Below are 24,366 nucleotides of genomic sequence, written 5' to 3' on the forward strand. Positions count from 1 at the left end.
AATATCATGCAGTGCTGAAGTTAATGAACATTTTTGATTAAGGCAATATATGTTACATAATACAAAAATATATTACTACAGTGATATTTAACCCATCTATTATTCCTGTGGAGAGAATCTGCTTTTGGGGTTATTCATGGTCTGTTGAAAGTAGCTTGTTAATGCTTTTACACTTTTAAATATCAAATTAATGTTTGATAGTTGAAGGGTGAGTAGAATAATGTCAATAGTGTGAGTAGAATAATGTCATCACCATGGTTCTTCATGGTTGTACCCCGTTTTTTTTTAAATGTATTGTTGCGTTCATAGAGCGAGCCTACAGCTTAACGGAAGTTCACACCCATAATTCGTGCAAAGCACCATGGGGCAAAGGAAAAAGGAGGATAAAGAACCTTTTGTGTAATGGAAAGTTTCCATGGTTCTTCAAGGAACCATCAATGCCAATAGACCTTATTCAGAGCAGTGCCATGCAGCATTTGCTGTCCTAGGCCCCTGAATTGGCCCCCAAAGTTTGGGCCCCCTAGCTATAGCTGATTTCAGCCCCACACTCAGCCGTACTTAAAAAGCTTAGAAAGTATTAAGCTTAAGCCTAGCTTATTTGCCAAACTTGTTTTATGACTGTATGTACAGCTACTCTTAGAACATGACTGTGCCAAAGTGTACCCGTCACGTATATCAAGTGCATGTATGCTTCCTAGTGTTTAGACTTAGTTTAAATGACTGTATTTGTGCTAGTGTTCATTTTAATGATGGAATTTCTTCTACATGCTTCTCTGTTATGTCAAGTTTAGATTCATTTTAAAGCTATTTCCACGTCTCATTCACCTATGTATATTACATGGCTGTCAAATGCATTGTTCTATTTGTTTAATGGTACTGTGAAGAAAGTACTACCCAAACTGATACTCATAAAGTATGCAAATTCAGCTAGGAGACCAGACAAAGGAACTTTGCCCGCCAAATAGTGCTACGCATCTATTGGCCGTTCCAATTCAGGAGGTGTGTTAGCTTGGTTTTCCATAAAAACAACGACACACAAGTGTTTCCTTTGTCTCCCGATTGTCTCTCGATTGCCCCTGAACTGCCTCAGGCGACAGCGCTGCCATCACGCGCTCAGCTCCCCCCCGGGATGACCATTTCCTTTGACTTTCTCGCTCTCTTCTTTCTTCTCGGCCATTTTACACACCAGTTAAGCCTCGTTTGAAAACCCTGCCGGAGAAACCCTCTCGGAAAGGACCAACCAAGCCAAGCACACTGAAACTCTACTGCACATCGACTTGAACCAATATGCAAGTATTAGTTTCCTGAAATTCATTTGAACTGGTTTCTGTGCTGGCTTTCACAGGGTTAACTTGTAATTTGCCATTCTTTGACCATCTCTCTTTTCCTGTCTTTACATCCGCTCTTGTATATTACGTGTATATTCTTGTATATATATTTAGACGCATAACCTCTGTATTAGTAGTTTTCATATATTAAATACATTATATCCATGCTTTTTGTTCTTTTGCTCATTCTCTAATAGTCTGTGGAAAACTTACTGTTTGCTGGACAAACTGATAGTTTCTCTAAATAATTATTAAACCAGAACTAATCATATAGGTAACTGATTATAATTTGTTGTAATTAATTCACAATATATGTTTAATTCCCCCTTGGGTCGGTATGTGCATATATTGAGTCATAAAGCTTTATGACTTATTATATTCACATGCCCCACCCATAAATTGATTAATAACTGTACAAATCGCTACAAAGCTAATGCAACAAAAGTCACCAAGTTTCGTTCCATTCCAATGAAGCAAAAAAAAAAAAAAAAAAAAAAAAAAAAAATTCAAAACATAAAAGTTTTCTGTCATTTTTGACCAAAAAGGACCAGAAAAAAATGTGTGAGAGTGTGCAGTATGCATTTCCAAACTGAAATGTTCCTGTAAATATATTTCCTTTCCAAATGTGCATTTCCCCAGTAACCTGCCACAGTCAGGATTTTTTATTGCTTATCATTTATTCTCCTGATTTATGAATGGATGCACTGATACTTGTTTTCTCTCTGTCTTGTGTATCATTTAAAACAGTGGAAAATTACTGCTAATGCTGTTCTCTTTTAAGAAACGCTTCTGAAACTAACAAAGGAAGTGAGGCAAAGGTGCAAATGTGTTGTGTCTTGGACAGCTTGGACTTCAATAGGGCATCTGCTAAGTTTTAGACCGCTCTCTTTTTTTCAGTTTTTATGATCCTAATATGGTAACGTGTTCTGATTGGTTTGGGGTAACAAGTAACAATAAGAGGCGTATATAAGACAGCCGCTCTGGGTGAGGGTGTTCTTCTCTCTAGAACTGTGTAGAAATCTTCTTTAAACAACCTTCTTGCAAGAATAAAATCAACAAAGACATTTCCTGAGTGTTTGTTTCATTACATTCTCACCACTGAAGGAATAAAGAACTTGAAATCAAAATCAACAATTCTTATTTTTTATGGAATATTGCAGTATTTATGAATGATTTATCAATGCACATCACATTTAAATTTCATGTGCCCTCATAATCTTTAATTAAAATAACTTCCCCTCCCTCTTGCATTTATTTCTCGGGACAACCTGTTAATCACATGACATTACAGCAATGGACGAGTTTCACTCGAATATACATCACAAAAGGGAAGTTGACCACAAGTTTGTTTGCCAAGAAGACGAGTGCTGACTACATCTACAACAAACAAGGAACAAGATCATTTAATGTTTGAAGGTTAAAGAGCAGAAATGGCTGATGGTATTTATGAAGATGTGATCAGGACTGAGTCTGAGAGAATGAACACAGACAGAATGGAGATGACAGTGGCAATCTATGAGAGTGCAGAAGAATATGTGAGAGATCATGACTTCAGGACAGAGACAAACACACACCAACCACTTCAGCGTACAGGTAATCACATTCATTACTTTGATCAAATCATCAGAGTCTGCACATGTTCAGTCATCTAATGTCAGACCTGTGCTGTTCAGAAGTGATTGTGTGAAGATCAGAAGAAGCTACAGTGTGTTTGGTTCAGCTTTGTGTTCTTCTGATGCTGTTGTAGGATTTAATCACTAACCATTTGTATATGATTTTGGAGAGAGAAAAAACTGACTAAAATGTTTACTCAGCCTGTGTGTTTCAGTTAGGATGGTCAGTCCGTTTCGTCCGATGCCTAATTGTACGAGATCTGACAATGGCTATGTTTACATGCACCAATTTTCATCAATCCGAATGAATTGAATCCAATTGCAGATCTGTTTACATGTACTCTAAACATTGTAATCTGATTCAAATATCCATTTATATGTGTTTTATATACATTCTGATTAAAACTTTTGCACACATGCTCTGCAACGTGATATCAATCACACTTGGACAACCATGGATGTGACACCAACAGAGCTCATTGTTATTTTTGTCCTGTTGGCAGTGGGGTACAGAACAGGCACTGCGGCCCATGCAATAACCCAGGTTGCATCAACAGACGATGATCATGTATCGATGATAGCCAGAGATATTGTCAAAAGCATCAAATCTTGGCAATATTAAGAGGATTTGGTATTTCCATGTAGGCCTGTTACATTCTTCTAGTCTATTATTAGCCCATTACTATTAGGTTAGGCTTCTTTCATTATTACATTAATATTATAATAAATTTGCTCTGCAATAATTTCATAGCACATCACCACATAACTGACGTGCTGTGAGGATAATAAAAGATTAGGCTATTAGCTAACTTTGAAACATCTGAAACATTTAGGTCTATTATACAATGAATTATAGGCCTATAATTAAAATTATTAAGAGTGTATAATATTTCCTAACTCTGCAGTCATCAATGAAAACTAAGCACAGCTTTACTTAATCTCAACTCACTAGCCATGTGTGAATAAATGATTTTGGAGAGAGAAAAAACTGACTAAATGTGACGGCTGGTAAAAGAGGAGGAAGCAATTGCAGGCAATCAGAAGAAGTTTATTGAAATAAGAGTCCAGAATGTAGGCAATGGCAACGAAGGTCTACGGTGGCGTGAGAAGAGCTGAAGGGTGAAGTCGCAGGTGAAGGTGATGACGGTCAATGGATGAAACCAGGAACAGACCGGAACCCTGACACGAAGACGACAACACGAATACAATCCAGCACACGAACACGGAAGACGGTAAACCAACTAGGCAGTGGAGACATGAATGAGGATCTGACAACAGACAGAGAGATGAGTGAGTATATGTAGCTGAGTGGAGATGAGGATCAGCTGGAGCGAGACAATCAACACACAGGTGACAACAATCAACCAAACGAGCACATGGAGACTACGTGAGTACAACAACAAACACAAAACATGACACGGAGGAAACAATGGATTTCCTACCGTGACAGTACCCCCTCCCCTAGGACGTCACCTGACGTTCCCAGCCTGCTTTACCTGTAGATTGTAATCATCAATAAGGCGGTGATCCAGTATGTCCCGAGCAGGAACCCACCTTCTCTCCTCCGGACCGTAACCTTCCCAATCCACCAAGTACTGAAATCCGCGTCCCCTCCGTCTAGAGTCCAGAATACGATTGACCAAATATGTGGTCTCCCCATTAACGATACGAGGCGGGGGGGAACCGGGGCAGGCGGGTTAAGACGGGAAAAAATCACCGGTTTAATTTTGGACACATGGAACACGGGATGAACCCTCCTGTACGCCGGAGGAAGGCTAAGACGCACTGTTACCGGATTAATGATTTTGGTAACAGAAAACGGGCCAATAAATTTGGGAGCAAGCTTATTCGAAACGGAACGCATCTGAATATTCTGGGTAGAAAGCCACACTCTTTGACCGACGACGTAACGGGGAGGCTTCGACCGGTGGCGATCGGCCTTAGCCTTGGTGCGCGACCTAGCCTGGAGCAGAGCTCTGCGAGCTCTGGTCCAGGTGCGGTGACACCTCTGGACTAGTGCGTGTGCGGAGGGGACCGAAACCTCGGATTCCGTACTGACAAAATTAGGTGGTTGGTACCCTAAACTACACTTAAATGGAGACATGCCCGTAGATGACACTGGTAAAGAATTGTGTGCGTACTCCACAATTGAGAGTTGCTGACACCAGGACGAAGGATTATTGGAAGCCAAACATCGCAAAACCCTTTCGACATCCTGATTGGCTCGCTCGGTTTGACCATTGCTCTGGGGATGGAACCCGGAAGAAAGACTAACAGTCGCTCCTAACAATTTACAAAATTCTCGCCAAAATTTGGACACAAATTGGGGACCCCTGTCAGAAACCACGTCTGTCGGAAGGCCATGTATACGGAAGACGTGGTCAATGACAGCTACCGCTGTTTCCTTGGCTGATGGTAATTTGGGCAAGGGAATAAAATGAGTCGCCTTCGAGAACCGGTCCACTACGGTTAAAATCACCGTATTGCCCTTAGAGGGCGGGAGGGCGGTAATGAAATCTAGCGAAATGTGGGACCAGGGTCTCGAAGGGACAGACAGCGGTAAGAGTAACCCATCTGGAGGTCGATTGGAAGTCTTACCAATAGCGCAAACTGAACAAGCCAAGACGAAGTCGTGGACGTCACGAGCCATACCAGGCCACCAAAATCGTTGCTTGACTAGAAACCTAGTTCTACTAACCCCTGGGTGACAAGCAACACTGGAACAATGACCCCACTGGAGAACGTCTGACCGTAACCCCTCCGGCACAAACAATCGGTTCGGTGGGCAACGAGCCGGGGGCGTTACCCCTTCTAAGGCGGTCAACACCTTCGATTCGACCTCCCATCTGAGCGCGGAGATAATGATGGTCCCCGGTAAAATGGGCTCGGGAGTAGCAGTACGATCGGAACGCTCAAAAAGACGGGATAAAGCATCGGGTTTGATGTTTTTGGAACCCGGCCGGTAAGAAAGTGTAAAATCGAAACGACCGAAAAACAATGCCCACCGAGCCTGCCTGGAGTTAAGTCTTTTGGCGGTTCTAATGTATTCGAGATTCTTATGGTCCGTCCATACAATGAAAGGTACACCCGACCCTTCAAGCCAGTGACGCCATTCTTCCAGTGCAAGTTTGACTGCCAACAACTCTCGATTGCCAATGTCATAATTAACCTCTGCAGGAGATAAACGGTGAGAATAATACGCGCAAGGATGCACCTTTCCGTCTGAGGATGCGCGTTGGGACAACACTGCTCCTACCCCCACCTCTGATGCGTCGACCTCCACTATGAATTGACGTGAGCGATCAGGGGTGACGAGAATGGGAGCTGAAACAAAGCAGCTTTTCAGTTTGGCAAACGCAGCCTCGGCTGCGTTTGACCACCTGAACGTCAAACTAGGGGAGGTCAAGGCGGTCAGAGGAGCGGCTAGTTGGCTGAAATTGCGAATGAAACGCCGGTAAAAATTGGCGAACCCCAGAAATCTCTGCAGGGCCTTGCGAGACTCTGGGGATGGCCAATTTACCACAGCCTTAACCTTCTCAGGATCCATGCGAACACCCTCAGTCGAAATGATGTGTCCTAGAAAAGAAACAGACTGTGCATGAAAAACGCATTTCTCCGCCTTGACAAACAATCCATTCTCTAGCAACCGCAGAAGCACTCGTCGTACGTGTTGCACGTGTTCCTGGAGAGACGAAGAAAAAATCAATATGTCATCCAGGTAAACATATATGAACCGATCGACCATGTCTCGCAACACGTCATTGACGAGTGCTTGGAAGACTGCCGGCGAGTTCGTTAGCCCAAAAGGCATCACGCAGTACTCAAAATGGCCTCTAGGGGTGTTAAAGGCAGTCTTCCACTCATCCCCCTCCCTGATACGGACCAAATGATAAGCATTACGTAAGTCCAATTTAGTGAAAACGGACGCTCCCTGCAACCTCTCAAAAGCTGAAGACATAAGCGGCAAAGGATAGGTATTCCTTACCGTTATGTTGTTCAGCCCTCGGTAGTCAATGCAAGGTCGCAAGGATCCGTCCTTCTTTCCCACAAAAAAGAACCCCGCCCCCGCTGGAGAAGAAGAAGGGCGGATGAACCCCGTTGCTAGAGAACTGGATATATATTTCTCCATGGCCGCCGTCTCTGGAATAGACAAAGAATATAACTTGCCCTTAGGCGGAGAAGTACCTGGCAATAACTCTATCGCACAGTCATAGGGACGATGAGGAGGAAGAGAATCAGCCCGAGACTTACTGAACACCTCCTTCAGGTCGTGGTACTCCGCGGGCACGTTAGCCAAATCCACTGCTTCCCCCTGAAACACAGACTCAGAAACATTAACACCAGCAGACAAAAGACAAGACAAATGACACTCCTCGCTCCAGCTAACCACCGATCCGAGGCGCCAATCGATCCTGGGGTTGTGTTTCTGGAGCCAGGTGTGACCAAGAACAATGGGGGATTGAGGTGAGTCCGTGATGTAAAATGAAATCTCCTCCGTATGGTTGCCAGATGTGATGAGAGAAACCGGTACAGTGGTCTGTGTGATGACTGGCAGTCTGTGTCCGTTGAGTGCAAAAGGTGCAATGGGGTGTTTGAGGGAGGTGAGAGGAATGTTGAGTTTAGTAGCCAACTTACAATCCATAAAACTACCCTCTGCCCCAGAATCCAACAAAGCGTGATGATCGAGTGCGTGGGTGGACCACCGTAGACTCACCGGAAGGAGTGTCGATGTAGATGAGGTCTTCCTGGCAGAGATCCCACCCGATAGTAGCCTCCGTTTTACTATCGGGCTTGGTCTTTTACCGGACAGCGCTGAATGTGATGTTCTTGGCTGCCGCAGTATAAACATAGTCCCAGGGATCTCCGCCTGATCCTCTCCTCCCGGGAGAGCCGAGCTCGCCCCACCTGCATGGGTTCAAGATCTCCCGGTGGGCTGACCGCAACCTCTGAGCGCTGACGCTGAGCCTCCGGCCTGGTCGCGAGAACTGCTCTCCCCCTCCGTCTGGCGGCTTGGTCGAGTCGGTTGTCTACTCTGATGGTGAGGTCGATCAGGCCATTAAGAGAAGTGGGGAGCTCGACGGCGCGGATCTCCTGTTGGATGCGGTCAGCCAACCCATGCAGGAAGTGATCCCACTGCGCCTCTTCGTTCCACTTACACTCCGCCGCCAGGGTGCGGAACTCAATAGAATAGTCGGCTACGGACCTGTCTTCCTGACGTAGGTCCGTGAGAAGTCTAGCCGCCTCCCTCCCGGCGACGGAGCGGTCGAAGACCCGTTTCATCTCCTCCGAAAGGGCGTGGAACGAGGCACAGCAGCTGTCTTGGTTCTCCCACACCGCCGTCCCCCAGAGGGCAGCCCTCCCCGTCAGTAGTGACAAGACGAATGCCACCTTCATTTCCTCGGTGTGAAACGTGCGGGGCTGCAGGGCGAAGTGCAGAGAACAATGAGACAGAAATGATCGACAAAACTTTGGCTCACCCGCATATTTCTCAGGGATGGGGAGGCGTGGTTCGGACTGGGAAATCCCTCCGGAGATGATCGGCGGTGTGGGTGGCGTGGGAGGCGCAGCGGGTGGCGGTTGTTGTTGTCGTTGAGTCTGGAGAGCGAGCTCGGACACCTTCGTCACCATTGCTTGGAAAGCTCGACCCATCTCATCTATCGCCTTGTCTTGGCGATCCATGCGATCAACGGCTCTCTGCAAAAACTCCTCTAGATGAGATGGGGGGAGATCGCCTGCTGCTTCCATGATGGTCAGATCCTACTGTGACGGCTGGTAAAAGAGGAGGAAGCAATTGCAGGCAATCAGAAGAAGTTTATTGAAATAAGAGTCCAGAATGTAGGCAATGGCAACGAAGGTCTACGGTGGCGTGAGAAGAGCTGAAGGGTGAAGTCGCAGGTGAAGGTGATGACGGTCAATGGATGAAACCAGGAACAGACCGGAACCCTGACACGAAGACGACAACACGAATACAATCCAGCACACGAACACGGAAGACGGTAAACCAACTAGGCAGTGGAGACATGAATGAGGATCTGACAACAGACAGAGAGATGAGTGAGTATATGTAGCTGAGTGGAGATGAGGATCAGCTGGAGCGAGACAATCAACACACAGGTGACAACAATCAACCAAACGAGCACATGGAGACTACGTGAGTACAACAACAAACACAAAACATGACACGGAGGAAACAATGGATTTCCTACCGTGACATAAAATGTATGAGACCTGACACTGACGTTGTTTTTCCTGAGACCTGAAGCCTTTCAGTCTGGCATGATGCCGTTTGTCCAATGACAGAAGCCATTTAGTCTGAGTATGATGCCTTTTCGTAATATGACTGAAGTCTGAGGATGTCCTAAAATGTACACCGTACCTGAGGCCTTGTGTTGAATTGTGTATAATCTTGTGTTGGTGTAGAAACAGAGAAACCACAGGCTTGACTTTACTGCCTTTATGACACCAAATTTGTATCACTGATTGTACATAAACTCATTGAAAGCATCATTCTGTGTCAGCCTCATTATGTCAATAAAGTTCAAATCTTTACTCTAGCCTCCTTGAGCATTGCTCCTCACATGATTTGAGACTTTACACTGACTTCAGATCATTTACGTTCTCAGTGACATGTGATTGATTTGCACTGAAAAGAAGCATCGCAGGCGATAGAAACAAACATGCAACAGAAGAACACAGATTGATTTCAAGCACAATTAAGTTACATTTCCTCATCAATTTTGATTTCACTGGATTTAGTAAAGTGACTTTTCTCTCATGTATAACTGTACTGTGCTAATTTGAACCCGGCTGCTACATCTAACCACGATATCACAACAGTGCCCTCTAGGAAGAGGACACGTTTTTATTATGCAAATTAATTGGTATTAACAGACAGGATGTCATATACTCTTGTAATGTGATATACTTTTCCATTTATTGGCCTCAACTTCTAAAAGTAAAGTCAAATAGCAGAGGACTACAGAGTAGAAACACATATAGCTTCATCATGTGAACAAAAATGTCTCAGTCTGTTCATGGCAATATAAACACTGAACCAAGAGAAACCATACAGGTACACATACAACACAGACATACAATTAGGAATTGAGAAAACATTCATCTTGATGTCTGTCATTTTCAGGAAGTGATTGTGTGAAGATCAGAAGCTCCAGAGCAGCTGCAGTGTGTTTGGTGCTGCTGTGTGTTCTTCTGCTGACTGCAGTCATAGTGCTGTGTGTCCACATCCATACAAAGAGCTCAAACTACACACCAGAGACACACCAGCTACTAACTAACATCACCAACCTCACACAAGAGAGAGACCAGCTACTAACCATGATTACCAACCTCTCAGAAGAGAGAGATGGGCTGAAAATAAAGAACAAAAACCTGACCAATGAGAGAGACCAGCTACTAACTAACTTCACTAACCTATCAGAAGAGAGAGACCAGCTACTAAACAAGAACATAGCCTTGACAAATGAAAGAGATGAATTAACTAAAGAAAGAGACCAGTTCAATCAGGAGAGAAATGAACTGTGGAAGATGCTCAATGAAATGGGTAATGTTAAATTATAGTACGATTACTTGTACAAGTGTTTACTTAAATATCTAAATGGGGTCATTCCATAAACTTGCACTTTCTTTATATACATTTAGTTATATAAATCACAACTTAACCCACACCCCCACACACAGTTTTTAAGTGCCACTATCAAAGAAATGTCATGATTCAGTACAGGTGGAACAAAATAGTCAATGATCTGGTTGTGTTTACAGGTGGATATATTTATCAATCCAGTTTTTACTTCATTTCCTCTGAGAAGAGGAACTGGGCTGAGAGCAGAAGATACTGTACAGAGAGAGGAGCAGATCTGATCATCATAAACAACAGAGAGGAACAAGTGAGTGAAAGATAGATTGGGCACCAAAGGTTGTGCTGCTCACAGTATGAATGTCTACTCACCAACACAGACCTTAAAGAGTTAGTTCACCCAAACATGATCATTCTGTCATCAATTCCTCAGCCTCCTATCTTTTTGAACACATAAGACTTTAGTTCTTCTTCAGAAAACAAATGAAGATATTATGAAATCTGATTTCTGTCCCTCCATTTAAAGTGTGTTCACCCAAAACTCTGACGGTTCAAACTGCTCATCGAACATACATAGAGCTCAACCGATCTTGCTTAATGCATGAGAACAAAGTTGCTCTACGTTTGTTCACTGATCAATGTTTATATGTGAATAAAACCCTAAATTAAACCTGTTCATCATATAAAGCAATCATGTCTCTTTGAAACACTTGGATTGAACCACTCAATTCATATGAATTACATTTACAATCTCTTTATGAACTTGAATTGAAGCATCATAGTTTTGGAGGAATAGACTTAATGGAGGGACAGAAATCTCTCATGTTTCATTAAAAAATATTGTGTACTGGAACAACATGAGTGTGAGGAACTGATGACAGGATTTTCAGTTTTAGGTGAATTAACCCTTTAAATGTGACTTCCTGCTCCATTCTACTAGGAGTTTGTTAAAAAGATATCTGGTGGTACTGGAGTCTGGATTGGTCTGACTGACAGTGATGAGGAGGACAGATGGAAATGGGTTGATGGCACCAACATGACCTCTGGGTAAGAAATCACTGAATTAAACTGATTATTCTCTAAATGATCATATCTCAAAGTCAGTATCATATCACACAGGAAGCAGCACCGAACATTTAATGCTGATCTGTTCTTTCAGGTTCTGGGCATATAAAGAGCCAAATGGATCTAAAAAAGAGAACTGTGCTTTGTTATATTCATCAGGGTGGTATGATTATCAATGTAATAAAGCTTTTAAATGTATATGTGTGAAAAATATTTAAAATTAAAAAAAGAAAGAAAAAAGAGCAATTAAATTAAGTATATTTGTGAAGTGTGTTGTAACTGAGTCAAGTTTATTCTCACCATAGATGTATATAATGACAGTAACTACTGTATCGGGTCAGTGAGTAAAGTACATGAGAACATCTTATCACAATAAACACATTATTTAACATTATTTATTAACATATTTAATAAAGCCCAAACAATGAGTTCAGTCAAATATAACCAACAGTAGCTTGAACTCAGACCTCAAAACTATTAGCTTTGATGAAGATGTAACCCTTCTCTAAGGGTAAGTACACACTAGGTTCAGATACTTAAGTATTTAATTCTAGTATAATAAATGGAGCAACTGGAAGTTATTGATAACCACACAAACTATCACCGCAACCGCACAGTGTTATCACATGAGACATTCCGCAGCGATTGATGACTCCGTGGATCCAACGATCAAGGGTTGCTGGCTCGCCATCTTCCCTCCGGAGGAATTCAAATACAAAAAAAACACCTGACCGAGATTCAAGTTCACATCTGCCGAAATGCAGCTCTAAATTCAATGGTTCAAATGTTCATGACGATCTCAATCATCTTTTTAATTAATAAAAGTTTATAAATGCACTGTATTTACATAAATTGTAGAGTGATCAATTCAAACTTCCCTGCATCTGCACAACAAATCATCTCATCACTCTCTGCCAATACTCACTTGCATCTCCCCCAGAAAGAGGGTTTTCAAATTTCCATCTGCTCACACACTCTAGTTACCAGGCAGATTTCCTAATATCAGGTTTCACAGAGCAAGGTGACTTAAAGGCACAATTAATGATAATGAATTCATACAAATATGCCACCAACACATTCATATTTTCTTTTATGGGGATTTTGCATAGGGGTTACATCCTCCCCTACAAAATTGACATGAGTCCCTCATGTATTTTAAATGATATGATACTCTGAAGATGTAGTGTTCCTTGGAATCATGCTCTGACTGTCATTCAGTTCACTTTATGAAATCCCTCCAATACGCTTTGTGCAAAGAAAATTAGATGTTTCCCCAACTCTGGATAATGAAAGACACCAGGTGGTCTGCGAATTCTTCCCGATCTACGTACAGGACAATCTTCAGGACTTTCATCTGGTATACTCCTAACATCATCCACTGCATCATTGTGTTGCTCTCCGGAATCTTTGAGAGCTATGCCTTGCCCATTGGAGGAATCCGGAACAAGTAAACTCTGCTCATGCGATTCCCTAGGAACTGCTTCCACTGTGCCCTCCATTGATATCTCAGGCAAGTTGTATTCTTCACCCCTAGCTTTTGAGTCATCTAGGTTCTGGAACTCGATTTCATTTCCTAATGGGTTGTTGGCAACTGGGTCACCAGATGAAATCTCTGTGAGTGTTTCACCAAGTGCTGATTGCTCTCCTATACTTGGGTCTTTGCCGGGCTTACCTTGAGCACATCTTGGTAAGTTCCCTGTATCCAGTAGAGGGGGTGCAAGACGCTTTCTGGGCACTTCATACACTTCCACCATCCTCTAACACAGCAGGTGATGGTTGCCAATAATCTTCTCCATCTGACTCAAAAACGAGGTTCTTCCTCATACTGAACATCATTTTGTCTTGTCCTTGGCTTTTTGACTGGAATAACTGATTCCTCTGTTTCTCTCGTTTCAGGAAGGAACCCACAGGGAAGGAGGTGATCACGGTGCAATGTTCTTACAGGTCCATCTGTGTTTTCAGACTTCACAGAGTATACCGGTAAGTCTCCCATGCATCTGGTCACTACATAAATTGTAGATTCCCACCGGTCAGCAAGTTTGTGCTTGTTACGTAGTCGTAAGTTTCGCACCAGTACTCTATCCCCAAACTCCGAAGTTGACTCCCTGATAACTTTATCAAACCGTTGCTTGTTTCTTCCAGCAATTTTTTTGGCATTTTCAAAGGCAACGTCATAGCTGTGTTTGAGCCTTGACTTCAAATTCTTGACATAATGGGAATGACATTCTTTTTTAGAGTCTTGGACATGTAACCCAAAAGCGATATCCACAGGCAACCTTGGCTGTCGCCCAAACATGAGCTCGTAGGGTGAAAACCCTGTAACATCATTTTTTGTACAGTTGTACGCATGTGTTAGGGGCTTCACATAGTCACGCCAATGACTCTTCTCTTTGTTCTGCAAGGTGCCCAGCTTGCTGAGGAGAGTGCGATTAAATCTCTCCACTGGGTTTCCTCGAGGATGGTATGGGCTGGTTCTTACTTTCCAAATACCTGTGATGGCACACAATTCTTTTATGATGTGAGACTCAAAATCCCTTCCCTGGTCACTGTGCAGCCGTTCCGGAAAACCATAATGCACAAGGAACTGCTCCCACAAACACTTGGCAACAGTAGTGGCATTTGATCTCTTGTAAGAACGGATACCGCATATTTTGTGAAATGGTCAGTAATGACAAGTATGTCTTTTGTGTTCTGGCTGTCTGGTTCCAGGGAAAGGAAATCCATGCACACCAATTCCATTGGTCTCATTGTGCATATGTTCACAAGGGGAGCAGCCTTGTCTGGTTGTGTTTTCCTCTTAACACACCTTTCACATGTTTTTATCTTCCGCTCCACGTCCAAGGACATTTTTGGCCAATAGAATCTTGACCTGACAAGGTCATTTGTATGCTCAATTCCTAAATGGCCCATTTCATCATGGAGGCTTTGGAGAACAATGGGCCGTAATACTTCAGGAAGTTCAACGCTCTTGCGTTGTTCAAGCTGGAGGTTTGCAATAAGAGCATTATTCCAACACCCCCGGCAAAACTGTCTCAAAAGTTGCCTGTCCATGTCAGTAGCGGCAAGGCCATTCCTTCTCACAACAGAGCTCAGCGCTGTATGAAGCCGATGAAGGTAATGAGAGGGCTTTTCTCCTGCATTTTGGTTGAGGTTTAAGAATGCAGCAAAGAGCTCATCACCATCTGCAACAGCAGCAAAAGCAGAATCAAGCAAGTCAAGGTAGGCTTTAGATGACGCCAAGGGGCCTAACAGTTTGACTATGTTGGAAGCAGGTGATGCAAGGCTTCCAAGAATTCTCCTCACCACAAATGCATCTGAAATTGTGGGGTCATTCCTGTAAAGATCCACATTAGCATGCCATGTATCAAAGTCAACCTCAAAGTTTGGAATAGGCATTTTGCCAGAAAAAGTCTTGAGCTTTAATGGGGCATGAGACTGGGAGGCCAATTCGTTGCTCTGGACGACATGTTCTACGACCACACTTTGAACTTCTGAAGTGGTAAGTTGGCTGGGTGAAAGCATTATGGGAGTACTGGGTCCCAGGACATTATCCGAATTCACAACTGACTTGGGTGCTTGAGGGCTCGTTGTTACGGGAAATGTACATAAATCTGTTTGAATACCCTCACTGGGTGATACTGCTGGGCCACAGAGCAGACGAGGCTCTTCAGGTTCCATCTGTGGATCACTATCATACTGCACAGACTTAGCGGTAACAGAATCACTTATTCTACTAAGCTCTTCATGCAGAACATCTTCAAATTGTCTGCCACTCAATTTAGCTAATTCCTTCAGTTCGGATAAATAAGCTTTAGTGCTGGTAGTACCACGGGTTTTGCTAGGCCTGCAAGGCTCTGAATGTGATGGATCACAGTAGGATCACCAAGACATGATCGGTGTAAAGGTAGGCCAAGAGAGCTCAGAGCCTCTATTGCAGAGCCATGTTCAAATTCAATTATTATCTGTCCGTATTACTCAGACTGACCATCTGTTATTCTTACAGTTCTTGAAATTTTCCCATACTTCTGCAAAAATTCAGCAACTTCTTCATCCACAGCAGTATCTGATAACCCACTTACAAGAACACAGTTTGGAACCTTTAAATTCTCCTTAATTACTATATCCATGTTCACTGCTCATAAAATTAATTAGCAAGGTTATTGATCAATAAGATGAATTATTACTCCCTTTAGACTGCTGGAGTTTCAGCATACAGTTCAGTAACTTAAATTTGGTACTATTTACAGGATCTAGAAGGTATTTTGGGAACCTCAATCCTTCAAAGGTATCAGAAGATAAAAAAGATCTCCTGGCTGGCAACTCACCACGTTTTACTGTGTAACCCTTCTCTAAGGGTAAGTACACACTAGGTTCAGATACTTCAGGATTTAATTCTAGTATAGTGAATGGAGCAACTGAACGTTATTGATAACCACACAAATTATCATTCCACATGAACTGTATTGAAGCAACAATATAACAATTTGTATCACCAAAACATCAATAAAGTGTGTAAACTCATTCATATTTTCTTTTATGGGGATTTTGCATAGGGGTTACAAAGACAAAGACTGAACTTAAAACCTTTAGATGACACACAGCTCAAATACTGAAGATTGACCAGATCAATACAGTGAGAGACACAGATAACATGCAGTCACTGAAACAATGTTGATGCTTCAACTTTAACATTTAGTGTTGAAACAATGGTGAGATTTCAACAAAATCATCAATGGGAATGTCAGTGAATCAACGTTACTCTATGATTGATTGTACATCACTGCTACTGAATCATTATTGAAATTAACAAAAATAATCATTGGTAAATATTGATTGATCAATGTTAATGTGATGTTGATTCGAAGTCACTTAAACAGCATTAATATTTCAGCAACACTTCAATGGTGCGTCAACAAATTCCTGACCATTGTGGAAAACCTTTTAAAATATAAATGAGGCCTTTCCGTCAATTTTATTTGACAGTTTAACACAATCAATTACAAAATGATGTGCAAAAAGGACAAAAGCATCACGACTGTAACATGGAGTGGGACAACGGAGTTGTAGATCCACGGTCAGGCTTTATTAATTAGAAGAGCGTAGTCGTACAGGCAGTAGGTCGATCACCAGTAAACAGTAACAGGAAGGCAAGGCAAAAGAGTAATCCAAAAACACAGGCAATGGTCAAGACAGGCAGAAAACGATCAAACAAGGAAACAGTCCAGGATCAAAACACAGGCAAGGAAGAACAAAGGCTAAATGTATCAGTCAAATTAATTTGAATTTTTTTTTTTTATTTAGTTTTTTTTTCTTTCAGGGTTGCTGCACATTTTTTAAAAGTCAAATTTAAGGCTTTTTAAGACCTTTTTTTAGACCTGAAGAAGAAAAAAAAATAATACTAGCCTAGTAGCCTATACATTATGGCTGTTAGCAGTCAAATTAAATCATTATCAACAAAATCCATCTTTGCAATACAGAGGTGACACAGAATGAGAAGTATTTACACAGCATTTACAATGTGTCTACATAAATTTAATTCAATATTTAAATATGGAATTATTTCTAATTTTAACTTTTTCATTAAAATGTACTTTAAATATGAAACTAAACTATCTTAAGTCACTGTCTTAATCAGTGAGTCGTTTATTCAACCAATTTGTTCAAATAACTGATTCATTCAGGAAGCAAGCAAGTGACCGTCTTTATTGAATGGGTCATTTAATCATTAATTAAACTCATTCATTCAAAATGCAGATTCAGTCAGTATAACAAAGACATTTCTGTCTTGCTTCTGTCATGATATCATAAGAGTCCTATTCATTTTAAATATTGTGGTTATCCCGAATACTGGTATATTGTCACACACTAAATTAACACGATATCGATATTTCATGCTTTGAATATCACAATTATCACCAATACCGGTATATTGTGACACCCCTAATCATGACTTTTAAAAAACATTAATTTCAGAAGTTTAATGTCATAATTACAAGTGGTCCAACGATTCAAGCTTTCAAAATCTGGTTTGCATCAGACTACTGCCTCTTTTCCTTTGGGTTCTCTGAAATCTGAAAAAGAAACCATGATGTTACTTAAGAGCAAGTCAATTCAGTTGTCAAACATAGTCACATTCAGGAATATTAATATGCTAAACACAATATGATTCACTTTTTATATTCTAACTCTATTTATAATACTGTTAAATTACGTATATATTTAATCTATATATCTACAATTGTGCTGTTCTCTATGAACATTTTGCATTTAGCCTATTAACAAGTTGTAGTAGAGTGACCCCTTCTGTTCAAAGTGGGGTATTGCATATAATTGTTTAAGTCCTTATATGATGACATCATTAATGTGAGCCAAGTTTCAGCAACCGAGAAGGGATACAGCAACGGCCGGAAGTGAGGCAAAATTTCATTGTAAAATAACAGTAAATTAATTTGCTATTAGATATGGATTTATTAGATATGTATTTTATTAACGACTAAACCTACCCTTACAATACTGCAAATACAGTTATTAAAATAAATAAATATTAAAATGTCCAGTGGCCGTAGCTGTATCCCTTCTAGTCTTTACCAAGAGCATGTAGTCATGGCTATTGGCTTGATTTAAGTTGATTTGAAGGCACTTTTGGTATGTAGATATTTGCTATAATGTAGATGAATAGATATGTAGATATTTATTATAATTCCTGTGCATATTTGCTTTAAATTGTTATATGCCAGATGTTAATATAATTTCCCTTTATTGTGTGAATTGCACAATCTATTTCTGATATAGTTGATGCTAACTATAAGGAATGTAAAGAGCCTTTGTTGTGTTTATGTGAACATGTTATTGACTCTGTACACTTAGAATTCTGTATTTTGTACTTTTACAGCTTTACGTTATTCCTCAGACAGCAGTAAATCCTGAAAACCATTCCTGGGAGACGTTATCTGACTGCATACTCAAGCAAGGTGTTTGAGATAAAGGGCAGAACAACAATATATTAACGCTTCAATGTCTGATGGAAGCACTATCTGCCGGCGATTTGATTTCGCCCGGCAGGAAAGTGACGTTGATGCATACCCTCTATACAAACTAAACCTGTCTGGAGTTTTAGCGTCGCTCTGCAAAGTACGTCACCCGGATCGTTCATCTGATTGGTTGAAGGACTATCCAATTGCGTGAATAATGCTCGTTGATCACGCCTCTTGTGCAGTAGAAAATACATACAGACTCTCCAGACCAGTGTTCAATTTTAAATTGAGCTTGGTCTGGTGATAGCCAGACAACGACAAAGGGTTAGGGTTAATGGAGTTTTTTTGGACATGTTAAACACTTCAAAATAATTTGAAGATCAAAATAAAAGTTTCATTGCAGCTTCAAAGGACTTTAAATGATACCAGACGAGGAATAAGAGTCTTATCCAGCAAAACAATCGGTCATTTTCAGAAAAAAATGTAAATGTATATGCATATTCCTATACGCCTTCCCTATTCTACTTACAGAAAAAATGTAACTGCCGCTGCGTTCATTCCATAAGTAGAATAGGGAATACGCATATACATTTTTTTCCGAAAATGACCGATCGAAAGCATACAGCGTAAGCTTTTTGAAGAATACGAAAGTGTGGTTTTGGAGGAACAACTTGTAAGGCAATCATTTGTTTATATAAAGTATATACATTTAATTTTTTTTCAAAAATGACCGATCGTTTCTCTAGATAAGACCCTTATTCCTCGTTTAAAGCCCTTTAAAGCTGCACTGAAACTGTAATTTTGACCTTCAACAGGTCATTGAAGTCCACTATAAGGAGAATAATCCTGGAATGTTTTCATCAAAAACCTTCATTTCTTTTTGACTGATGAAAGAAAGACATCCAATGTGACATGAGCATCTTGGATGACATCCAATGAACATCCGATGAACCGATGAACATCTTGGATGACATGAGGGTGAGTAAATTTTATTTGAAAGTGAACTAATCCTTTAACTGAACGGAGATCAGTTGCATTCCTCACACTTAATAAAAATTCAGGAATATGAATGATTACCGGATTAAGCAGTAATGAGGGATCAGGAGTTAAAGAAGGCACAGGATAGCATCAAGTCCAGGTCAGCTGATAATCCTATTAGCCTACAACTCAATGTATAAATCAATGTCACATTTATCAAGAGGTGCTTCTCATTTTTTTAATTGTCCATCCTCATCTACCTTCACTAAAGGAAAGAAGGCAGGTGCTCTGCAAGCATTGAGTAACAGATGCAGTACGAGGGCTGTGTGTGAAGTATGACATTCTTGCTCACATTCATGTCTAAAGCAAGATGCATGCACTTTTTAAGAATGTAGAAAAATGGATGGTTTATTGAAACTCTTAAATTAATGCATCTTATTACAGTAGATCCAGTTAAATCAAGTGCAGATAACAAACACACAAAGAAAGGAAGAGATAAATGATAAGATAGATGCACTATTGTTGAAACCCAATTGTTGGAAAGCCATTGATGTCAGGTGGTTCAACACAAGACTTCTGTATAGGATACAAAACCAAAATGGGCGTTTACCAAACAGTGGCTATTTTCAAACTACAATTGGTGTTTTTCAATCATTTTCAACAGACTTGTTAAAATCATGAAGGTTCACCCCTAAACCAAGTCACCCAGTGGATTAGAGCAAATCAGGTAAAGTTTGAAATTGCCCTCCATGAACTGACACGCCCCTCTGATTGGGACACATGCAATAGTGAGTTGGCGTTGATACGGTTTCCATATGTATAGCAGAAAACATTATTAACATTATAAGTGAACCTTAATCATATCTTGCTCTCATCCCTGAAACTCCTATTTGAATAAATAAACAAATAATTTTAGTTTTCTTCTGATGGCTGCGTTCACACAACAGCATATGGTTCTGTTCACACAGTCTGGATATGAAACTAAAGGGACTTCCTTTCAGGACTACAAATGAATTTTGTGAGTAAATTCATTAAAGCTGCTGTCCGTGATTTTTGGCCCTCTAGCGGTTAATAAACAGAACTGCATGCGTCTTGCAGAGGAACATTCTAGCCGGAGCTACTTTTCTCCGTGTATGTCTATGGCGAGTCACGCAGTTACTGTGATACTCTGCGGCGAGTCCTACCAGTCCGGTCTGAAATAGTCCGAATATAAACACTTATTATAAGTGTACCATAATGATTCAGGATAAGACAAAAACACGGTTTGGAAAATTGATTCATGTTGTACATTCTCATTATAAAAGTTTTGTAAATTTTTAACACAAAAAAAGTTGCGGACTGCAGCTTTAAACAGGGGGAGTTTAAATGTGCAAGAAACAAGCAGGAACACTGATAATGAGAATGTCAAGAAACCAGCAAAAATACTCTAGAAACCAGATCGAAAACTCTTCTCTTTATTACTTCTGTTAGTGTGATCTCCTTCTCATAGAGTTGATCAGGTTGTTGATTGTGGCCTGTGGAATGTTGGTCCACTCCTCTTCAATGGCTGTGTGAAGTTGCTGGATATTGGCAGGAACTGGAACACACTGTCGTATACGCCGATCCAGAGCATCCCAAACATGCTCAATGGGTGACATGTCCGGTGAATATGCTGGCCATGCAAGAACTGGGATGTTTTCAGCTTCCAGGAATTGTGTACAGATCCTTGTAACATGGGGCCGTGCATTATCATGCTGCAACATGAGGTGATGGTCATGGATGAATGGCACAACAATGGGCCTCAGGATCTCGTCACGGTATCTCTGTGCATTCAAAATGACATCAATAAAATGCACCTTTGTTCGTTGTCCATAACATACGCCTGACCATACCATAACCCCACCGCCACCATGGGCCACTCGATCCACAACGTTGACATCAGCAAACCGCTAATCCGCATGACGCCATACACGCTGTCTGCCATCTGCCCTGTACAGTGAAAACCGGGATTCATCCGTGAGGAGAACACCTCTCCAAAGTGCCAGACGCCATCGAATGTGAGCATTCAAACATTCATTGATGCTCCAGAAGGAAACACGATGCATTAAGAGCAGGAGGGTGAAAACTTTTTGAATTTAAAGATAAAGGAATATTGTACTTAAAGGTGCTAAAGAGGATCTTTTCGTCGACTGAGAAACCAAAGACTGTTACTGAGTTTTTGAAATGAGCGCATGCGTAAGAACAACCCCCCCTCCTTCACAGCTCATTTCGAGGGAACGTCTCCCAAAACTCGTGCACGAGTATTGGAACACGAGTGTTTACCACCGGCATTCGCTGTGTTGTGTTAGTGGATTCATTATGTCGGACTCACCGCAGGTAACTCATAATCTGCAGCTGTTACTCCTGTCTCCTGACAAAAACATTACATGCGGCGCCTGTGGAGTGTGGAAAGTTACTGGAGCGTGCAGCCGTGCACGTCTCTCACAAGGAACGTCACGGCAGTGATTGACAAGCCAGAGGGCCAATCGTTTACACGATGATCACGCAAACGATTGGCTGATGTTTTTAAGGCCCTACCTCGTGCACAGATGATGTATATTAATATTATTCCTTTCAGTGCACCTAATAAATAGTCTTTTATCAGTTAGTAAAGACAGTTTCAAGTAATATTGCAAAAATGTATAAAACAAAACATCTTCTTTAGCACCTTTAATTTGTCTTCAGGGAAACATGTAAGTATCTTCTGTTGCTTCCAAAGGGCAGTACTAAAACAACAACAACAAAAAAGATATTTCAACAAAATAAGAACAATTTGGATATCTTCATCCTGCTCAAAATTTTTAAACCCCTTGGACCTGCTGAAATGTTCCTGTAAATATGTTCCCTTTCCAGATGTGGATTTCCCCAGTAACCTGCCACAGTCAGGATTTTTTATTGCTTATCATTTATTTTCCAGATTTATGAATGGATGCATTGATACTTGTTTTCTCTCTGTCTTGTGTATCATTTAAAACAGCTTGTTCAGTGGAAAATTACTGCTAATGCTGTTCTCTTTTAAGAAACGCTTCTGAAACTAACAAAGGAAGTGAGGCAAAAGAGCAAATGTGTTTGTCTTGACAGCTTGGACTTCAATAGGGCATCTGCTAAGTTTTAGACCCCTCTCTTTTTTTCAGTTTTTATGATCCTAATATGGTAATGTGTTCTGATTGGTTTGGGGTAACAAGGAACAATAAGAGAGGTATATAAGACAGCTGCTCTGGGTGAGGGTGTTCTTCTCTCTAGAACTGTGTAGAAATCTTCTTTAAACAACCTTCTTGCATGAATAAAATCAACAAAGACATTTCCTGAGTGTTTGTTTCATTACATTCTCACCACTGAAGGAATAAAGAACTTTTCCACAACAATGAATAAGTCACTGAAATCAAAATCAACAATTCTTATGTTTATGGAATATTACAGTTTTTATGAATGATTTATCAATGCACATCACATTTAAATTTCATGTGCCCCCATAATCTTTAATTAAAATAACTTTCCCTCACTCTTGTAATTACTTCTCTTCTCTTCTCTGATGATGTGTTTACTGGAGTGAGAGTGGGACAACCTGTCAATCACATGACATCACAGCAATAGGCAAGTTTCACTCGAATATACATCACAAAAAGGAAGAAAAGACTTTCTTCTGTTTCATGTCAACTTTAAGGTCTGATGTCACACGTTTTTGTTTTCACGCATTTTTTTTTCACACATTGAAGTCTGTTTGTCACTAGCTTTAAAAAGAAGATGAGTGCTGACTACATCTACAACGAACAAGATCATTTAATGTTTGACGGTTAAAGAGCAGAAATGGCTGATGGTATTTATGACGATGTGATCAGGACTGAGTCTGAGAGAATGAACACAGACAGAATGGAGATGACAGTGGAAATCTATGAGAGTGCAGAATGTGTGAGAGATCATGACTTCAGGACAGAGACAAACACACACCAACCACTTCAGCGTACAGGTAATCACATTCATTAATTTGATCAAATCATCAGAGTCTGCACATGTTCAGTCATTTAATGTCAGACCTGTGCTGTTCAGAAGTGATTGTGTGAAGATCAGAAGAAGCTACAGTGTGTTTGGTTCAGCTTTGTGTTCTTCTGATGCTGTTGTACGATTTAATAACTAACCATTTGTATATGATTTTGGAGAGAGAGAAAAAACTGACTAAAAATGTTTACTCAGCCTGTGTGTTTCAGTTAGGATGGTCAGTCTGTTTTGTCCGATGCCTTTTTTGTCTCAGGCTGTTTCGTCTGATGTCTAACCATACAAGATCTGACACTGACACTGTTTTTCCTGAGACTTGAAGCCTTTCTGTATAAGGCATGATGCCTTTTCATCATATGACTGAAGTCTGAGGATGTCTTAAAATGTACACCGTACCTGAGTCCTTCATAATAATGTTGATGAGAATGCTGCTCTATCTTTGTGTTGGTGTAGAAACAGAGAAACCACAGGCTTGACTTTACTGCCTTTATGACGCCAAATTTGTATGACTGATTGTACATAAACTCATTGAAAGCATCATTCTGTTCAGCCTCATTATGTCAATAAAGTTCAAAATCTTTACTCTAGCCTCCTTGAGCATTGCTCCTCACATGATTTGAGACTTCATACTGACTTCAGATCATTTATGTCCTCAGTGAAATGTGATTGACTTGCACTTTATATTATATATAATTTAATTTATATATATAAGAAGCATTGCAGGCAATAGAAACAAACATGCAACAGAAGAACACCGATTTTAAGCACAATTAAAGGGATAGTTCACCCAAAAATGAAAATTT

General features: G+C 40.8%; 2 protein-coding genes across 2 annotated transcripts in view; both read left to right on the forward strand.

Annotated features, from left to right (window-relative positions):
- Window positions 1-2,181: 2,181 nt before the first annotated feature.
- On the forward strand, window positions 2,182-12,807 carry LOC125245491 (asialoglycoprotein receptor 1-like). The gene is made up of 5 exons (XM_048156075.1): window positions 2,182-2,921; window positions 10,083-10,502; window positions 10,721-10,845; window positions 11,476-11,582; window positions 11,695-12,807. The coding sequence occupies exons 1-5, from the start codon at window positions 2,759-2,761 to the stop codon at window positions 11,816-11,818; spliced, it is 939 nt and encodes a 312-aa protein (XP_048012032.1). The 5' UTR covers window positions 2,182-2,758; the 3' UTR covers window positions 11,819-12,807.
- A 6,858-nt stretch (window positions 12,808-19,665) lies between these two features.
- LOC125244435 (CD209 antigen-like protein B) overlaps window positions 19,666-24,366 on the forward strand; it is a 39,460-nt gene continuing 34,759 nt past the window's right edge. Inside the window, exons 1-3 of the mRNA XM_048154520.1 lie at window positions 19,666-19,712; window positions 21,042-21,182; window positions 23,368-23,537. Of these exons, the coding sequence (XP_048010477.1) occupies window positions 19,666-19,712; window positions 21,042-21,182; window positions 23,368-23,537 (358 nt within the window). The remainder of the gene's footprint in view (window positions 19,713-21,041; window positions 21,183-23,367; window positions 23,538-24,366) is intronic.

The sequence above is a fragment of the Megalobrama amblycephala genome, linkage group LG14 (assembly GCF_018812025.1).
Source record: "Megalobrama amblycephala isolate DHTTF-2021 linkage group LG14, ASM1881202v1, whole genome shotgun sequence".
Taxonomy (NCBI): Eukaryota; Metazoa; Chordata; class Actinopteri; order Cypriniformes; family Xenocyprididae; genus Megalobrama; species Megalobrama amblycephala.